Below are 19,493 nucleotides of genomic sequence, written 5' to 3' on the forward strand. Positions count from 1 at the left end.
AGACAAACTAGGCCTCAAGTCAAAACTCAGGGACTCACAGCTCAAGCTGGTCTGTCCAGCACTCCTGTTTCATGGATAAGGTGAAGTGAGGTCCAGAGAGGTTTAATGATTTGCCTCAAATCACCAGCAACAGAGCCAGGTGTCGACTATTTCTAACTTCAAGTCTAGTTTCCTTTTCTCTGGGTCAGGCTCCCCTCTTCTAGGTCCCTCAGCTTTATGATCAGACTACAAATTCACCAACTTCTACTTTAAGATAGAAAGATTCTTCTTTATTAATGACCCCAACCGTATTTTTAGATACAGGAGTTTTAAACTCAAATACTTAGGAGAAAAACAAGTTAATATTGTATTTTCTGCAACTCATTACCAGTAACGTATTGCAAAGCGAAACAGCTTGGAGAGAGGGTGAGAGAGGGTGGTGGTGGTGGTGATGAGGGAGGGAGGGATAAAGAAAAAGAATTAAATTGATCAAAGTGGAATCCTTTTTTTTTTTTTTTTTTAAATTCTTGGGAACTATGAAGTCCTTGCAAGCACAGCTCGATTCTGCAGATTATTTTCCAAACGTACAAAATAGAACCAAAATGGGAGAATTCCTTTAGAATCTGGAGAGGTGCAACATTCAGAGCTCCGGTTATCCAGTAGCAAGCGCTCCAGCCTTCTGTCTTCAGCCTCTAACTTCGCCTGTTCCCATGAGTTTAACGGGATGAAAACGTCTTCCCCCTTGGAGAAGAGAAGCAGCATGAGAGTTGGGCTCTGGCTGGGCAATATCCCCCCCACAGAATTTCTAAGATGGCCACCCCAGGAAGCCAGGCCTAAGGGGAGGTGGAAGGGTCATACTTCAGGGGTAGCCTTGGCCAGGGAAGGGGAAGAGTGTGCTTTCAGTGCCGTGAGGGCTCTGGGGAGTCTTTTAACTGGCCTTTTGTGCTTTCCAGAGTCCTCAGCAGCACAGTCAGGGGAGACCCAAGGGCATTGACAGGATGGGAGGACTGGGGCCAGCTCCATGTGAAATCACTCACAATTCAGACTGGAATTGTCTTTTGAGTTCTTTTCAGCCCTTAACCCAGAAAGGTTGTTCCCATTCGGCCTGAGCATGTGCATGGGTGAGGTGTCAGTCTTGTACTTAGTCATGGGGAGGGAATCAGGTCCCAGGCTAAGAGCTCCAGAGGGTTCATTTAGTTCAATGCTATTAAAGAGCTGAGCTCTTCGCTCACAAGAATGTCATGCCATTATTATTTTGTACTACTAGATTTGGAGAAAGTTGGCTCTGTGAAAGAGCCCCAGGTAATGGCCTCTGGGTGTCAGGAAGGGATCCCTGGTCTTGTCCCCAGCCCTTCAGTGCTAAAAGAAGCATCCTTCTCCCTCATTGGGACCAGACCAGAGCCAAAAGCACCCCTAATATTTGACCCCTAGAAGTCATTTTGCACACTGGTCTGTAAAGTTTCTTTGCTGGAGCCAAAACCATAGGAACCCAGATTTTATGTGGGAAATAGGATGCTACTGCCTTGTGTAGTGTCTGGTACTGGTGGTTAATGATGGTTAATACTTATTTTGATTGTTTTAAAGTTTCAGGCACTGTTAAATCTCCCCCTTGACAAAATCAAAACAAAATACCCCCAAACAAAAATTCAACCACCAACCCATCCCAAACAAGTCCTTCAAAAAGTTTTGAGTGTTTAGACTTAGTCTCAAAGATCCAGAAGCAGGCTGCACTCTCGTGTCCAGTTCCCATTTCTACCAAAGAAAGGCTTTTTCACTTAATTTCAAGATCAACAATTTCAACATCCTTTTTCACTTAATTTCCAGAGCTATCCAGTCTCTGAGTGCAGTGGAAAAGGGATGTAGAAAGCTATGGAAGAATTGTTTTCTTCCAGATCAGGAAAATGTCTATCTCATTAGGTAGAATCTTGTTTTTAATGTATGCTCAAATTCCTCTGTGAATCCTCTGATGACTCCTGGTCAAGGTTAAATAGTCTGGGAATTAGCCATTTTCCTTGCTTCCTCCCCAATTACCTTCTGCCTCTATACATGCCTTTTAAAAAATTTATGTATTTTATTAAGAAACAGAGGTTAAGTATTATATTTAACCTGTTTTTCTTTAATAGTTTTTGTTAAAATTTTGGTGGGAAGGAAATCGAAAACCATTGGTTCTCATGGGGATTTTTGGCCCTTAAGAACATTTGATGATGACATGGTTACATAGGGAGATAATCTCAAAATACACCTATTTATTGGCTGACAAGGCAAGTGGCACCAAGTGAGGTTTGTGTCTGGTTCTCCCTCCAGGTAGACCAGCTGTTACCAGGGTAGAATTGTCTCACGGGCAATCCTGTAACTATCTACTTACGCTACCCGGCCTTCCTGTCTGGGTCCTGACAGGCTGACCGACACAAGCTTCCTTTCTGTTGTACCTATCTGCCGTCTCATCTCCTGGCCTCAACACTACTGACTGGCTCTCCACTGGGCCCTGAATGCAGCTCGAAGCTAGAGGCCTCACGACTGAGGTCACCCATGTGGTACTTGCTGAAATAGGAACTCCTGTGAAGAGCAAGCAGGGAAAGGGGACATTGTGAACCTCAGGAAGGGACAAGAACTCAAAGAGGCGGCAGCAGCAGCAGGAGGCTGCTCTGACCACCCCCCTCGCCCAGGCTATCCAGAGATTTACCCGGGAGCAGCAAAGGAAGTGGCAGACAGGAGCCCTCAGGTGTCTGTTAGAAGGACCTGCTCAGATTTGGGTGGCAAGTTTACTGGACGGCTTAACTCCAAAGAGCTGAGAGTCTTCCATTACCAATTTACAGCTGACATAAAAGTGCATGGCCCTCTTTCCCAGAGACAAGAGAGCACTTCCAACACAAGCCTCTGGGACTGAGGCCCGGGGCGGGCACCCTCTCCAACAACAGCAGTGGAAGATTTGCCCGAAAAGGCCCGAAGCAAGTGTCTACCTGCCAGATGTAGACTAGGACAAAGTTTAATTTGAGCATCTCATCACACAGACTTGGGGAGCCGACAGCTCGGATCCTAAGACCACACTCCTTCGAAGTCAGGGAGTCCCTTTTTTGTTCTGGATTCCCCCCCACTGTCTAGCACATGTGGCAGGTACTATCATATATGAACAAACACTGCAGGCACCACACAGAGGCTGAGTGTCCCTGGGGTTCCCAGCTATTCAGGCAGGTAACCTCTCTCCTGAGGACAGAGCAGGCGGGCCGCTAGTGTAGCTCAGCCCCTTACATGACTCTTCAGCCTGAGGATGCCTAGTTTATTAAAAGATCACACACACTCACTCCATCTTCCCCACAAATGGCCCAAGCAGACTGTGGAGAGCCCACAGAAGCCAGCACACTTACGTGATCGTTTTCATTTCCTTTTTTTCTGCATCTGGGCGTGCGCGGTTCAGCACCTTGAGGAAGTCAGATGTCTTTGCCCGCATTCGTGTGTGAATATAGGCCTGGAAGCAAACAAAGTAGGCACTGAAGGGGAGGCTCAGCTTTGAAATTAAGTATCACATGAAGCTCTTTTGGTGCTCCTTAGGGAAGAGATGTGAGGAGCGTGTTCCTGGAGCCCTTTATCAGGTGCAGAGGACCTGAAGTCAGATCCGCCTGCCCTCATGGCAGGGATGCCCTGGGGGCTAACATGGCTGGGGAGGGCAGCAGTAAGCTTGAGGCTGAAGCCTCTACTTGTGGAAGGCAGGGAAGGATACGATCATGCCCTGATGCATGGTGGGAAGACTGATAGCAAACAGAAGAAATGAACATTTCCTCTTGCTGCTCATTAAGTCCCTTACCTTGGAGCATTTGATGTGATAGTGCAGGTAATCCCGGAATGTGTGAATCAAGTTAATGGTGTTGTCTCTGGCATTCGCATTGGTGTGGCGGGGGAACAGCACTGGAGAAGGAACAAAAGAAATTACCAGTATGTTCTATAAAAACCCAAGAAGTGTGGAAGGAACAGAAAGTTACAGCAAGGTCCCTTTTTTCCTTTTCTTAGGCACAACCCACTCACTTAATCACATACAAGCTACAGGGGCTGCTTCCTAGGTAATCTCAATTAACCCTGTGGCAATGAATGGCTTCATCCTGAAGTGAGAGCAAGGATTGGAAGCTCTGTGGAAACCAAGGGCAAAAGAAAACCTAGTTCAGAATCAAACTCCACAAAGGGACAGGATTTCTCCTCTGAACTGTCATTCTGGTTCACAATTCTAGGAACACACATTTCTTTTTGGAATTTGTCTTCTATTTATGACAGGGCTACTGGTTCCTATGAATGGCATCAGACAATTCTTTGTGGAGTGGAGGCAGTGATGGATTACTTTGTGGGAAATAATACACATTAATCACTCAGGAAAAAGAGCCAACCCCCCCCCCCCCCCATCTTACTCGTTTTATTCTTGAAGTAAAGAGATGCTCTTGAGAGACACTGTGTATATCATTTAAAATTCCATTAGTAAGGTGGGAAAAAAGAAATTTACATGATAGCTATTATATATTTAAAAGAAATAGCAAGCTGTACATAAGTTTCACAGTATCATGTGTGATCGTTTTTTATTATACTATATTATGGAAATGCTTGTTTTATTTCATAAATTAAAAATAAAATACATAAAAGAGAGAAAAAAAACTGTATTCCCAAGAATCTATGATGAAAAATGCAATCCACCTCTAGAGAGAGAATTGATGAACTCTCAATGCAAGGTGAAGAATACCTTTTCAAACTTTATTTTTTCTGCGTTTTCTTTTGCAACATGGCTAATATGGAAATGTACTTTGTGTGATTTCACATGTACAAGTGGTAACTAAATACCTGCTTTCTCAAGAAGAGGGGTGTAGTGAGAGGGAGAATGTGGAACACAGCATTTTAAAAAATGACTGTTAGAAATTATTTACATGCAGGAAAATAATTGTATGGATATGTATACCTATATTGTGTTTAACATATACTTTAACATATTTAACATGTATTGGACTACCTGCCATCTAGGGGAGGGGATGAGGGGAAGGAGGAGAAAAGTTGGAACAGTTTGCAAGGGTCACTGCTGAAAAATTACCCATGCCTATATCTTGTAAATAAAAAGCTTAAAAAAAAAAAAAAAAAAAAAAAAAAAAAGGAACTAAAGTAGAATATAAGCATCTTGAAGACAGAAATTGTTTTGCCTTTTGCTTTTATTTCTCCAGCAACTAACACATCATACAGTAGTTATTTTATCTGTTTTTGCTGAAAGGAATGGAATGACACTGGATTTGATTAAATAAAACACATAATTCAGGGAAATCTCCTTACCCAAAGGAGTAAAAATGCAGATTTTCTCTACATGTTTTCTGAGGTTCTATGCATCAGTAGACCTTGAAGGTTTCTCTCCAATATGGAGATTATGTGACTGGCTTTGTTTAGAAAATAAGTTTAAAAAATTTTTTTTTCTTCTTCTGAGCTTCTTAGCATTGTGTTTCTTAATGTTCTAAAAGGGAGCCAGCAAGTGATATCAAAGAAAAATCTCAACAGGACTTGTAAAAAATAAGCAAGTACATGGAAAAAAAATTATTTACATGTAATTGAGAAATATTTAACAAAAACAAATAAAACTATATTGCACAAACAGGTTGGTTGGTCTCTTGTTCCCATTTATCTAATGGATCCTGTGTCTTCCAATTATGGGGGCTCACTTTTTTAGATCCAGGCAATTACTGAGGTACTCATTTTTATATCTGTTTGTAGTAGTTTTGTCTTCCATTTACTTCTGTTAACTACACTGTCAAAGCAGTCATTTGTGGGCTCGTGCAAAATTCCTGATGTTTCTTGAAATCATTCTAACTTCCCCCCCTTCATCTCCTAAACAAAAAGTTAAGAATCTCGATCCATGTGGCAAGTGTGCACAGCAGTTAAAAGTCATTACTAAGGCAAAAACACCAAGTCTTAACTCTGTTCTGAACTTACCAAAAGTGATATAGCCAATATTATCACCCACAGCAGCATCTGTGTCTTTCAACTCTAAAGGAGGTTCCCTGTGGCTGAAGAGGACCTGTGGGGCTGTGTGGCTGGCTCTGCGTCCTTCTTTGAACTCCTTAAAAGACAAAAGAAAAGGCAAAGAAGATAACTTAATATTAGATGGAAGGCAAATCCATGTTTGAGGGAAACCTGGAACTGTTGCGATAGTTAGGGAAAGGAAGCAGAATTATGGGTTTATCTTCACTCAGGTGATAATGGAAAACTTCTTGATGGTTGCTAGTAGAGAATTTTAAGTGTGTATTACAAGCATATCTCATTTTATTGTGCTTCCCTTTATTGCACATTGCAGAAAATGCCTTTTTAAAAAACAAACTGAAGACTTTTGGCAAGTCTGTGTCTAACAAATCTACCTACATTATTGCCCAAGAGCACATGTTCGCATCATGTCTCTCGTCACATTTTGTTAATTCTTACAGTGCTTCAAATTTTTCCTATTTTTATTACATCTGTTATGGTAATATGTGATCAGTGATCTCTGATGTAACTCTAATACAGTATAGTGTAAACACCAATTTTTGTATACAATGGGAAATTAAAAAAAAATTTGTGTCATTCACTTTATTGTGCTCTTTGCTTTATTTTGGTGATCTGAAACAGAACCTGCAATATCTCTGAGCTATCCCTGTATAGGTTAACTAGTAGTTTTCTGCTTTTTAAAGGAAAATACCAAGTTAAAAATCAAATGCTTAACTTTCAAAGGCTTTTGGCCTTGAAGTCCTGGGTCAATACAAAACAGTGAGTAAATGTCAATATATTATATATCCTAGCAGACTTCCAATAAATTAAAAATACCTTTAAGACCTATATTGTAATTATCTATTACTTTTACTTGAAAAGCAAAAGGCAGGTCGGATTATATTACCACTCCTGATGGCTCCCCATTATTTCTAAGACAAAAGTTTTAAGTCAGAGTTAGAGGATTGATGAACTTGTTCTCTAAAAAATTTTATTTTCAAAACATATGCAAAAAGTTTTCAGCATTCACTCTTGCAAAACCTTGATTTTGTTCGTAATTCTACATATTTCAAACATTCATAAATGTTATTCTAGAAGAGGGTATACAGTTTCACAAAAGTGCCATGGGACTCCAGACATACAAAAAGGTTAAAACTCCTGCTCCAGGATCAAACATAAATAAGCTCCTTAGATTAGCATTTGAAATTCTTCTTAGATAGTTTATACATGTCCCCACTACTCCCATTTTGCTGACCTACAGCCCACACTGCTTCCCAATCTTGAGTGGCTTATAAAGTAATGGATGTCTTAGGGTGATGTCTCCATTTCAAGTTATCCTTCCTTCCTTCTAAACCCTGCAATCTGGTTTATGCCACCATTCCATTTAAACTGACACAGCTACCAATTGTCTCTTTCAAATTAAAAAAAAATTTTTTTTGATATTGTTTTTCTATCACTTCTATAAACTTCCTCTGTATGATTCCTCTCTGTTACTCAGCCAGCCATGTCTTCTTATGATAAAGAATGAAAAAAACAAACACCTCAGCAAAACCAATCAACATATTGGAAAAAATTTTATATTATTATGTGTCGTCTAATGATCTAACTGCCAATCTAATGGTCTCTTTCAATTCTGACCCTTCTTGGGCCCTCTTTCTCTGAAGCCTTTGACATTATTTATTCATCAGCTTTTCTTTCTAGAGACTTTTTTCTCTACATTTTCTTGACATTGCTATCTATCTAACCTCATCTTTTCCTAGAGTCTGTTGCTGGTTCTTCATCCTTGTCAGGATTGTTAAATATGGTTGTCTCCAAGATTCTGTCCTGGGCTTCCCTTCTCTTTTTATTTTAAACTCTTGCTTGGCAAATTCAATAGTTTCTAAAAGTTTAACTCTAGTCTTTAATCACGACCTGCCTTCTGGACATCAAGAACTGTATGTCATTTCAAACTAAATGTGGCTTACTTTCATCCAGGATTCTGTTTTAAGTCCTTTGTTTGGCAAAGTTCTTTTCCACAATTTACTTTCTTCCCATTACTCTTTATCATGGCAACACTAGTACACCTGGAATCCTTCTCCATAATTTTGGCACCCCTTCATGAAATACCCAAATACTTTCTACTTCTTGGGTTACCTGACTTCCTTCAAAACCAAGCGCAAATCCTGCCTATTTAAGATCATGCCTTTCATTTCCATCATGTATCTCTTGTTTACAGGCTGTCTCTCCTTAGAATATAAGATATTTAAGGGTAGTGACTTTTAGGAGGGAAGAGAAGAGAGAAGAATAACTTGGTTTTGATTCTTTAGTGCTTAGCACAGTGGTTTAAAATGTAGTAAGCACTTAAATTCTTGTGGACTTGATTTGGGTTTGTTTAGTTTCCTTTTAGATGCATTCTCTTCTCAAAAGGAAACAGGCTCACATTTCTAACTCAGCTGATTGTTGGAAAGGGAACTGCTTTGAAAGAAAGAGAGCTGACTCAGAGTGGAAATTCCTGTGGCTTGGGGAGTAAGTTTTTACAGATGCTTCTGAACAGCTAAGTAAGGTATTTTTTTCTTTGGCAACTGATTTGCTCTAGAAAATACCTTTTTATTTTGCCAAAGATTTAAACAGCTTCTTTATTTTTATTCTTTTCCCTTTTTATCTGTTAAGTGGATCAGCCTAATGGCTAAGGATTCAGGTTGTGGGTAAATTTCTTTTTGAGTAAGGAAAAAACTGGGGTAGTTAGATAAAAAGATAGTGACAGAGAATACTGTATGTATGATGGACAAATGTCAGGACAAGAAGTTAGAAGGACCTGGTTTGGAATCCTGCTTGAGATACTTACTATCTGAGCCAATTTCCACACCTACAAAATGGAAATAACTTACCTACTTTTACAGGGTTATTCTACAGAGCAAATAAAATAGAATTTATATCTTAAAGTGCTAAAAACACACAAAAGCCAAATTGAGTTAGTATTAACAGAATTTCAATTTCTGGACCAGAACTTAAAATAAAGAAATGATCAATTAAGAAGTGGTTAAGTGAGGTTATTATGATGGGCCAAGAACTGCATCACTACCCAATTAAATTTAAGAAACTTGAAAACAAAAATCTCAAACTTTATAATAAATATTAACTTCAACTGAGATGGGAGTTTCTAGGAAACAGACACTGTCTTTTTAAACTCACTGTAACTCTAGTGTAGCTACATAACTTCAGTTTTGTATTGAAAAATTTAATACATATGCACATGAAAATGAAAAGTAACAACAGAGCCTGCTCTTAAGAAGTGTATATTCTAATGGAATGATGTGTATATAAATTGGTTTGTAAAAGATAGAGATTACGGCTTAGAAGGAAAAGCATTATCAGGTGGGAGAATGGGGAAAAAGCTCTACCTATAATGGCATTTTATCTATGTAATTTTTGTCTGGGAACTGAAAGCAGCAAAAAAAAAAATGTATTTTCTCAGAGATTTGTAGGTCTGTTCAAGAAGCCTTAAATGAGGAGTTCCTGGTATTCTTTTTAAAATAATTTAAGAATTATTTATTTTATACATTTAAAAATACTATTCTGAGAAGGGGTCCATAGGCTTCAGCCTGTCAAAAGACTCTTTGTAACAACAACAAAAATCCATTAAGAAAATTTGCTTTAAACTCAAAATGGAGAGAGAAGTGCCCATAAACTTCTCCAAAGTCAAACACAAACAAGAAAAGTTAGAATATAGTAAGAAGGTATTAGAGAAGGTAGCCATTATTTCACTTGAGACAATGTCCAAGAAGGGAGTCAATTCTAATGACCTTTATTTCCAAAGTGATTATCCACAAATGCAGAGTAAGAGAATTAAATGAACTAGAAATCTACAGAAAAAGTATATCCCAAACACTAGTACTGCTTAGTTGTCTGGATATTTCTGATGATTACAACAATGACATTAAAAGTATATATATATCATACACACAAGATGAAATAAGAAGCTGGATTAGCAGCATACTTCAACAGATGCACACTTACGAATAAATCCACAAAGGGAAGACCTAATAGGAGGAGCAAGTGCTCTCCTGATGTGAATGCAAGGCATTGGAAACTCAAACAGGATTAGAAAACAGATACTGAGCTCTGGAAAGAGACCACAAACTAAGGAGGCAAGACAGCAGTGACCCTAAGACTTCTTGCAAAGACCAAACTGTTAATACATTCCTGAAACTTGTGCTCAGTTCATTCATGTAAAATCTCATGAACTTAATAAAAAATCATTTCTGCAGACACAGAACATAAGAGGATCATATATGAAACTGAGTCTCCATTTCAAATCATTGACTTTTTTTGGGGGAAGGGGGTGCACGCTTGTTCATGCTATCTTCTGACTTTCTGTCTCTGCACTAAAACAAAGTGTCAAATGTCCTCTTTTTTGGCACTTGTGTTATCTCTATCTCTCTTCCATTAAAAATCAAGAGGAAGAAATGTAAACTCTCATAAATAATAAGCAAGTTAATCAAATGCAGTTACCATGTTAAAAAAAAAAAAAGACATTTTATTCTCTTTTAGTCTAGTACCTCTTTCTTGAGATAGGTAATATGTTTCATCTTATGTCCCACTGGAAATCTGGTCTTTTATTTACTGATTAGAGTTCTTAAAGGTTCTTCAAGTTGTTGCCATCATGTAAATTTTTCTTCTGCTTTAGCTCACTTTAGTAACAAGGGGAACTGGTCTTCTGTACCTAATTCTGACCAATAAGAACTGATTATACAAGAAATGACAAAAACTTTGAGTAGGCAGTGACACTGATTTCAGTTTGGGATTGGCAGGGTAGGAAAAAAAAATAACTTCATGAAATGTAACTGACATGAGGCATGAATGGATTGAAAGCTGCTTCATTGGAAGGAACATTCAAATTTCTGAGATCCTGGAAGCCTTTGAGTACATTAGAACCACAACAGAATAGGACTGACTGCTGCTGCTCAGAGTTGGCAGAACAGAGAGAACATCAACTTATTTTTATGATATAATGTTAACTGCTATATAGCAGGCAAAACAAGTGAGAGTCTGAGGTCTGCCTTGACACTGATATGCTGTCGTATGAAAAAGGGTGCCTTGTCCAAATCATTATTGATCAGAGAAATGCAAATTAAGATAACTCTGAGATATCACATACCTCTCAGATTGGCTAAGATGACAGGAAAAGATAATGATAAATGTTGGAGGGGATGTGGGAAAACTGGGACACTGATACATTGTTGGTAGAATTGTGAACGGATCCAACCATTCTGGAGAGCAATTTGGAACAGTGCTCAAAAAGTTATCAAACTGTGCATATCCTTTGATCCAACAGTGTTACTACTGGCCTTATATCCCAAAGAGAGCTTAATGAAGGGAAAGGAACCCACATGTGCAAAAATGTTTGTGGCAGCCCTTTTCATAGTGGCAAGAAACTGGAAACTAAGTGGATGCCCATCAATTGGAGAATGGCTGAATAAATTGTAGTACATGAATGTTATTGGAATATTATTGTTCTGTAAGAAATGACCAGCAGGATGAATACAGAGAGGTCTGTAGAGGCCTAATGAATTGATGCTAAGTGAAATAAGCAGAACCAGGAGATCTTTATACATTTCAACAACAATACTATACAATTAATTCTGATGGATGTGGCTCTCTTCAACGATGAGATGATTCAAACCAGTTCCAATTGTTCAGTAATGAAGAGAATCAGCTATATCCAGAGAGAGAACACTGAGAAATGAGTGTGGGCCACAATATAGCATTTCCACTCTTTCTGTTAATTGTCTACTTGCATTTTTGTTTTCCTTCTCAGGTTATTTTTACCTTCTTTCTAAATCTGATTTTTCTTGTGCAGAAAGATAACTGCATATATATATATATATATATATAGTATTTAACATATACATTAAGATATTTAACATATATTGGACTACCTGCCATCTAGGGGAGAGGGTCCGGGGAAAGAGGAAAAAGTTGGAACAGAAGGTTTTACAAGGGCCATTGTTGAAAAATTACATGCATGTTTGTCAATAAAGTTATAATTAAAAAGAAAGAAAGAAAAAGGGTATCTTGCATGAAGACACTCAAAAGTCCAAGCTATAACCTTTTCTAGCTGCGTTAATGGGGCAGGAGGTAGAGCATTGGGTCTGGAGATGCTGGCCTCTGATACTTATTAGCTGTGTGCCTCTGTTCACGTCAGTTTCTTCCTCTGCACAACGAGCTGGAGAAGGAGATGGCAAACCACTCTAGTATTTGTCAGTATCTTGTGACCCTTAAAGGAGGCCATGAAGAGTTGGACACTAGTGAAAGTGACTAAAGCACAGCTGGGTTAAAGTCAGTGACTTAACCACTAAGACTCTGTTTCCTCATTTGTTAAGAAGAGAGAATTAACTCTATCTACCTAATAGGAGCTGCTCAGCAGCTTCTGTTTCCCTGGTAGCAGGATTCTAGGCATGCCACACAGTCTGGCTGATTCTATAAATAAAAATCTATTTGGACAAGGGCTGAAAATACAGCATATGGTACTGGCATGGACACTGTGCTCCTGTTTTCTACCAGATTCTGTGACTGATCTCAGGTGGGAAGCATGCAGGAGATATTTCTGGCTGGTAAACATTACTAAATTTGATCACAGGTCTGCATTAAAGTCAGAATCAGCTGAATTATCCATTTTTTCTTATACTTGATATAAATCACACTCTTAATCTATACAGCGGAATAAGTGACAACATTCTTCTAGAGTTAACTGACAAAAATCTACAAGGAAGAAAGAATTTACACATATGATTCCATCACAGCTTTCTTTCTCTTCCAGGTTTCTTGGTTACTTACTTTATTTTGGTTAAGTAATATGTAAGTTCTGGTGGTTTTATCAACCCATCCATGCCCCATCTTGGTTACATGTCATGCAGTTATTTTTCTCTACTCTGTCAATCACAAACTGAAATCAATGTAACTTCCTACTCAAGTTTCTGTCATTTCTTGTACAATTAGTTCCAACTGCTGTGCAGCTAGAACAAGAACTACAGAATGTTCAAAATATAATCCAACTGCTTTGTTAGCATGACCAGAAGAAACAGAATAATATACTTTTTTTTACACTTTTTTTTTGATTGAAGGTTTTTGAAAGATAATTTGTGTAAACAAGAGTATTTTATGACAGATTACCTACTGGGGTATACAAACAGTTCTGAATGCAAAATCTTTGGTTTAATAATGTTGCAGTAATAGTATCTGCATACCTGAGAAGATGCACAATTCTCTAGAACAGGTAGATCCCAACCTTGATATCTTAGCACTGTAACATTGTATGAGAGAAAAGACATTGCCATGGTGTTTCAGTTTAAATTACCCTACTTCAGCTTCTCTTGATACACCATGGCAATGTCTTTTCTTTCATACACCTTAAGGTTCACTGATATGTTCATTATTTATAGCCAGATGAATGGATGTTTATAAAACAAAATAAAAAGCCAAATCAATTCTGTACATTTTGAAATATAGAGATTTTGTAAACAGTTTGGTCTACCTTATGTCATTATTTTTGAAGCCTCCTATTTATTTCCTAAATCACATACCCTCTCTCCCCCCACTACCTTCCATCTATTTCTCTTTGGTGTACTTCATTGCAACTATGACAAATTCCCACTATTCAGATTTGGGTACAATGTCATTTTTCTTCTCTCCAAAAATGCTATGGCATAGTAAAGCTAAGACATTTGTTTCTTTAAACCTAGAAAAGACTAGGAGTAATTTTTCTAGCTGTTGTACTAATTTATTGCACTTTAGCATATAAAAGGGAACATAACTATGTTCTAATCTTTGCACTATAAGACTGCTGTCTTTGAAAGCATGAGCTTTCTAAATAAGATTGAACATTTTATCAGACTCCGTTCCATATTCTAATTTTAAGTTGGTTCTGTATGACTACAAAGGAAATAGGCCAAAGTGGAACATACTATATAAGATAGGGGAGAAAAGGATGGAACTTCAGGTCCTTAATAAAGGTAATTTATTTTGCTCAGATATATCTAGACAGCAGTATAGGTTGCTACAAAGAGTCACTACTCTTGACCTTAAGTTCAATCAACCACATGCTTCTTTTGTGCTGTGTACCTGTATGTCTCATCTTAAATATTTAAATGACCAGAGCCCAGAAGCAGGTTTCTGGTGAATAGTTTCAAAGACTAGCAAAACAGCGGGTCATTTTTGGTCATTACCAGTAAATTCTCTCAGTTCTCTGACTTTGCAGAAAGCTTTATGATTTCACATCTAGGTTTCCAGATATATTTTTGCAAATATGCAATGATATGCAGATGGCTCTCTTTCCTTTTAGATAACCATCCTAATGTCTTTAATTGTAAAGGTGGGGTTTAAACTTAAAAGACAAAAGTTAAATATTGCAGATTCTCCAAAGGACCTGATTGTTGATAAACCATCCATGAAGGGACCTGAGTAAAGTAAAAATAAATTAAGATGTCTCCTGGAATAAAATGGTACAGTACTAGTAAAACCAGCCAGTTCTAAATATGTACTGCAGCATATTTGTGGCCTTTAAAATTAGCCTGTGGATCTGGATTTAACCCAATTCCTATGTTTTTGGCCTTCACTCTTCTGTCAATTTTGCATAAACTACAATGAAAAACTTGTCCAAAAGGCTGATTTCGAGGTCTGAAAAGGTATTCACATCTAGTTACTGTACTGCTTTATAGAGTTAAAATACTCATCTAATTTTTCTAAATAAGGAATAAGACATTTAAAAATATTAGAATTTCTAATTAACTCTCCCCCTTCCTGAACAGAAAAAAAAGGAGGGGGGAAAAAAAAAAGCTGACAGTATATTAAAGCTGCACTCAGATGGGATTTTTCTTGCTTAAAGAACACAAATTATCCTTAATACAGTCTCCTTGTAAGCAAGCTCCCCAATAGTAAACCCGGTTTCTTTTATCTTTTCAAATTTATCACTGACATACATCACAAAACCAAAGTATTATTTTATTTTCTGAAGACTTTAACCACTATATAGTGGTTAAAAACTTCAGAAAATAAAATCTGAATGTTTTAACTAAAAAAAAAAAAAAAAAAAAAAGCTTAATACATTCATTCAATAAATGAATTGAATGGCCAAGGCATCAAGGCCAAGGCAGCCATGGGCCTCATGGTTGAGCTCTACAGTACCACAAATCCAATTATAAAACATCCCAGTAAACCTTTTTAGTGCTCTTTATTAGATTAGCTTTTTTCTGAGGAGGGTGATTAGGTATGCCCTAAGGTGATTTCATTCAAGCTCAGATTATATTTGCTGAGTAAATTGTGCCACTAGGTGGCCTGAGCAGGGCTGAATCAATTGGTGCCCTTTCAGAACTAAGCCCTGAAACCCGTTCTTTTATAACACAGGAAACTATTCCTGCTCTGAGGCAGATAAATGGCATGGTGGATGATGTGCCAGACCAGGCATCAGGAAAACTCATCTTCCAAAGTTCAAATCTGGCTACAAACACTTAACAGCTGTTATGCTAGAAAAGCCACTTAACCCTTTTTGCCTCAGTTTTCTCATATAAAATGAGCTGGAGAAGGAAATGGCAAATCACTTGCAATAATGAGGTCAGAAAGAGTTGGACATGACCGCACAACTGCTCTACACCCCAGGGTGCCTTATTTTCTCCCAAGGCTGTTTTCCATACCTGCATGAACACCTTTCCGATCACCACATCATCATCATCCTTAAATACTGTGCTAAAGACAACGGTGACTCGATCCTTCTTAGACTCAACATACCTGTGGAAAAGAAAACAGAGGACATGAAAAAACCAAGAGTCTCTGGGGGCCATGTTAAAGATTTTATCAATGAAGTAAAGATGGAAGAAACTATATAAAAACCATGAAGGTAACAGCCAATTTACTTCTGTGAATCATAGGGTTATGACAGGAAGGTGACACCAAAAGCTTTTTTCTAGATGAGACAATAGTGAGATATGTCTATGTATTAAGAGAGCTTGAAGTTAAGGAATTACATCATAAACACTGAATAAAACAAATTTTCATTTTATGCACATATTATTTGTGATTATAAAGAAAACACATTAAAGAATGGAACTCAAAGATCTTTAATTCTGGATTTAGTAAAATGTAACTCACTTTACACAAATGGAAACTCAAGGCAAGAAAGGAAATCTAAAAATTTGTAAACTGAGGACAGTCAACTACATTAAGCAGTAATGACCCCAAAGTATAGGCAGCCCACTAAGACCTACTTAAAGCAACCTTTACCTTAATTAACATTCTATAGTAAATTAAAGTTTGGGAAATGAAAGTATTGTTTCTGCAATTTAATCCTGACACCATTTTAATGTTTCTGAAACAAGAATTTTTGAACACGTGTTTAATTTTACTTATTTTCTCACACTTTTTAGTATTTTTTAGCAATAGTAATATATTGTTTTTTAATATATTTTACAGGTTGCTTGAAAGTTTCTGTTGAGTACCAAGTAAATAAAGTGACAGAGACTGCTACACTTGGATAGTAAAAAAGAGCATGGGATTTGTCTTCATTATGGTGTTATTAGGAAACTGGAAAATTCCCAAGTACTCTAGGGATTTACTTTCTCCAAGAAGAAGAAGCTTGCCCACCAACTGTCCAAATCTGATTTTTGAAGCTGAGATGGAAGGAAACACATCTCCTTCAGAGTACTTGGTACTTCCATAGGAGCTGCTGCTGGATGTGAAATCCTTTGGTAGTCAGGGATTGCTGAAAGTTAACCACCGGACAGGACTGCTATCATATTGCTTGTTTTTATTTCTGTGATGATGAAAGAGCCCTAGTTGTGGTTCCTAGATAGTCTCTGTCAGGAAGTAGGCTGTGGGGGAACAATCATGGATGACCTGCCTTGGAAAAAGAGAGGTCTACAACACAGAACTCATTTGTACTGAGTATACAAGAGAGTATGATATGCCATGGAAAATGGGAGAGTTCTTTAGGTTTCCAGCATTATTTTTAACACAGAATCTGGGATAAGGCAGAGATAAAATTGGCATCATATGAGGGTATAAAATTAATTCCTTTTTTTTCTTGTGAGGATTATCACTTTGTCATACCTACAAATCTTGTACATTTCCCCTTGCGCTAACCAATGCATTTTATGTCACACTGCTTATCATCTCTCCCCAAGTGACACTGTAAATGAATATCAAGAGTAAATCTGATAATTCAGAACCATTATTCAACAGTTATGAGTCCAAGATACCTATGCTGAAGCATACTACTACTACTCACTTTTTTAGAAAGAATTAACTCAAGTCTGCAGATTAGGACAAAATTTTGGGACACTGCTAATGTGAGAATTTGTTTTGCTTGACTTTGCTTAATATATTATTTGTGATGCATAGTAAATACCCTATACCTTGTCTTGACTACTAAGAAACAGTCTACTAATATGACCCTCCAGAAGATGGGAGAGAGAAGGAGGAGGGCAGGAGAAATAAGGCCCCATATGGTCACAGGAAGAATAACTAAAAAATATTGATTTCTAACAGGCCTATTATTCTGATACACAATTTTCCCAATCCCATACTAAATTATCAATAACCTCTCAGGAGCATTATTTAGTCATACTCACATTGTCTCATCATCTCTGTAATGGATTACTGCCCTGTTTTCTCCCTCTTTTCCCTCTTCCTGGAATTTGAAATATTTCTCAAAGACGGAGGCAAAACAGTTTCGTTTCAACATTCCAGCCTGATGCACGATGGAGTCCTTTGATGCAGGCAGGTTCTCAAGGTCATATAGCAAAGAGACATTGTATCCTGAGAAAGGAAAATCCATTAACGTGTAATTTTGTTTAAAATGACCATTAAAGAATTCCAACATATCAAGTCTGCAAATTAATCACTAAATTAATCCAAATCATTAACAATTAAAAGAAATACAAAGTAAAGCAGTTCTGAGACTTTGTCTTACACTCATCAGAATGGCAGAGGTGATGGAAAAAAAAAAAAAAAAAGGAAAATGACAAATATATTGGAGGGGCCTTGAAAAATAGGTATAATATTAAGACTGTTGGTGGAACTGTGAATTGGTCCAGTCACTCTGGAAAGCAAAGTGCAACTAAGCCCCAAAATTTATTCAATTGCATACCTAGTGATATTACTAGGCCTTATCCTAAAGAGATCGCTGAAGAAAAGGACTCATGCACAAACATATGTGTAAAGGTTTTTTTTTTTTTTTTTTTGGGGGGGGGGGGAAGGTTATTTTGTGGTGGCAAAGAATAGAAAAACAAAGAGATACTTATAAAATGGAGACTGGTTGAACAAATTATGATATATGAAAGTAATGAAATACTCTGGTATCATAAGAAATGATCTAAGGAACAGTTTCAGAGAAACCTGAAGATTGATATGAACTGATGTAAAGATTCTACAGAGCAAAATCAGAAAAACAATTTCATAACAACATTGTAAAGATAAAAAACTTTGAAAAACTTAAAAACTCTGAACAATGAAATAATCAACCATAATTTCAGAGTACACATGCTGAAGCTTTGCTACCATCTCTGAACTGAGAGGTGATCAACTTGGAATGCAGACTAAAAAAAGTTTTTGGACATGGTCAGTGTGGGAATCTGTATGACTTTGACAACAAGTGGAAAGGGAAAATCGATTTTTGCTAATTGAATAAAATTAATTTTTAAAAAAGCCCATTAAATTCTCCTCACTACAAGGGCAGAATCTCTTGATAAAAGCTCTAAAATTTCAATATTAACTCACATAAAGTTAACTCTGGCCTCATTTCCCCATCTGTAAAACAAGCAGAGTATTACCCATATCCTTGTACCACACTATGTAGAAGTCTTCTAAGATGCTGACAAATATAACACACTTAAATAGCAAATAGAAATTAAGTAACACCAAAATGGCTGAAGTTGAGAGCAATTATATCAAGCCCATATAGAATGAGGAACCTACTAAACTATATGTAAAAGATCCCAGCAAAAGGTGGCATATTGAGCTAGAAAACAACATATTAACACCATCTATATTCTATTCATTTTAATCTGGTTCCCTTGAGTATTACTGACATCATGTTTGACACCTACAGTTTAGACAAAGAATCTGCTTCCAAGAACACAATCTGGGAACTTCAATAAGAAATGTGGTTTGTTCCAGAGACATTTGTGAAAAAGGAACATGCCATTAAAAATTATCAATATAAAGGCAGAAATATAAATGTATCCATAAAAATATTCCTTTAGGTTCAAGGCAAGTAAGGAGACATCTTCTTACCAGAGTAACATGCCAAGAATCAACATAATTAGCATCTAATAAGCACTGTAAGAATTAGGAAATGCAGAAACTAGTCATTAGATATACATGCTGCTAATATGATCCAAAAGTTCAAATGATATGGGACTGTGTATAAAGAGACATTTGGGTATAAATGAGAGAAGTCTGAATAGAGCCAATTCATATTCGAGGCAACTGATGAGACTTGGGCACAGTATTTGTTTCTACCAGCATGGTATGAATTTAAAATTGCTGAATGCACCAGACTTCTGTGCTAT

At 37.4% G+C, this 19,493-nt stretch overlaps 1 protein-coding gene across 3 annotated transcripts in view; it reads right to left on the minus strand.

Annotated features, from left to right (window-relative positions):
- Positions 1-241: 241 nt before the first annotated feature.
- The window catches only part of ARPC2 (actin related protein 2/3 complex subunit 2), a 29,380-nt gene continuing 10,128 nt past the window's right edge, over positions 242-19,493 (minus strand). The window contains exons 5-11 of one of the 3 annotated variants that reach the window (XM_031958067.1): positions 17,553-17,739; positions 15,621-15,714; positions 5,926-6,052; positions 3,782-3,882; positions 3,345-3,445; positions 2,409-2,535; positions 522-720 (exon numbers count right to left, since the gene is read on the minus strand). In XM_031958067.1, coding sequence (XP_031813927.1) covers positions 2,421-2,535; positions 3,345-3,445; positions 3,782-3,882; positions 5,926-6,052; positions 15,621-15,714; positions 17,553-17,739 — 725 coding nt within the window. In that variant the 3' untranslated portion in view covers positions 522-720; positions 2,409-2,420. Of the gene's footprint in view, positions 721-2,344; positions 2,536-3,344; positions 3,446-3,781; positions 3,883-5,925; positions 6,053-15,620; positions 15,715-17,552; positions 17,740-19,493 lie in introns of all 3 variants that reach the window. The other 2 variants (XR_004232791.1, XM_012546344.3) reach the window with 2 other exon arrangements.

Source organism: Sarcophilus harrisii, chromosome 3, assembly GCF_902635505.1.
Source record: "Sarcophilus harrisii chromosome 3, mSarHar1.11, whole genome shotgun sequence".
Taxonomy (NCBI): domain Eukaryota; kingdom Metazoa; phylum Chordata; class Mammalia; order Dasyuromorphia; family Dasyuridae; genus Sarcophilus; species Sarcophilus harrisii.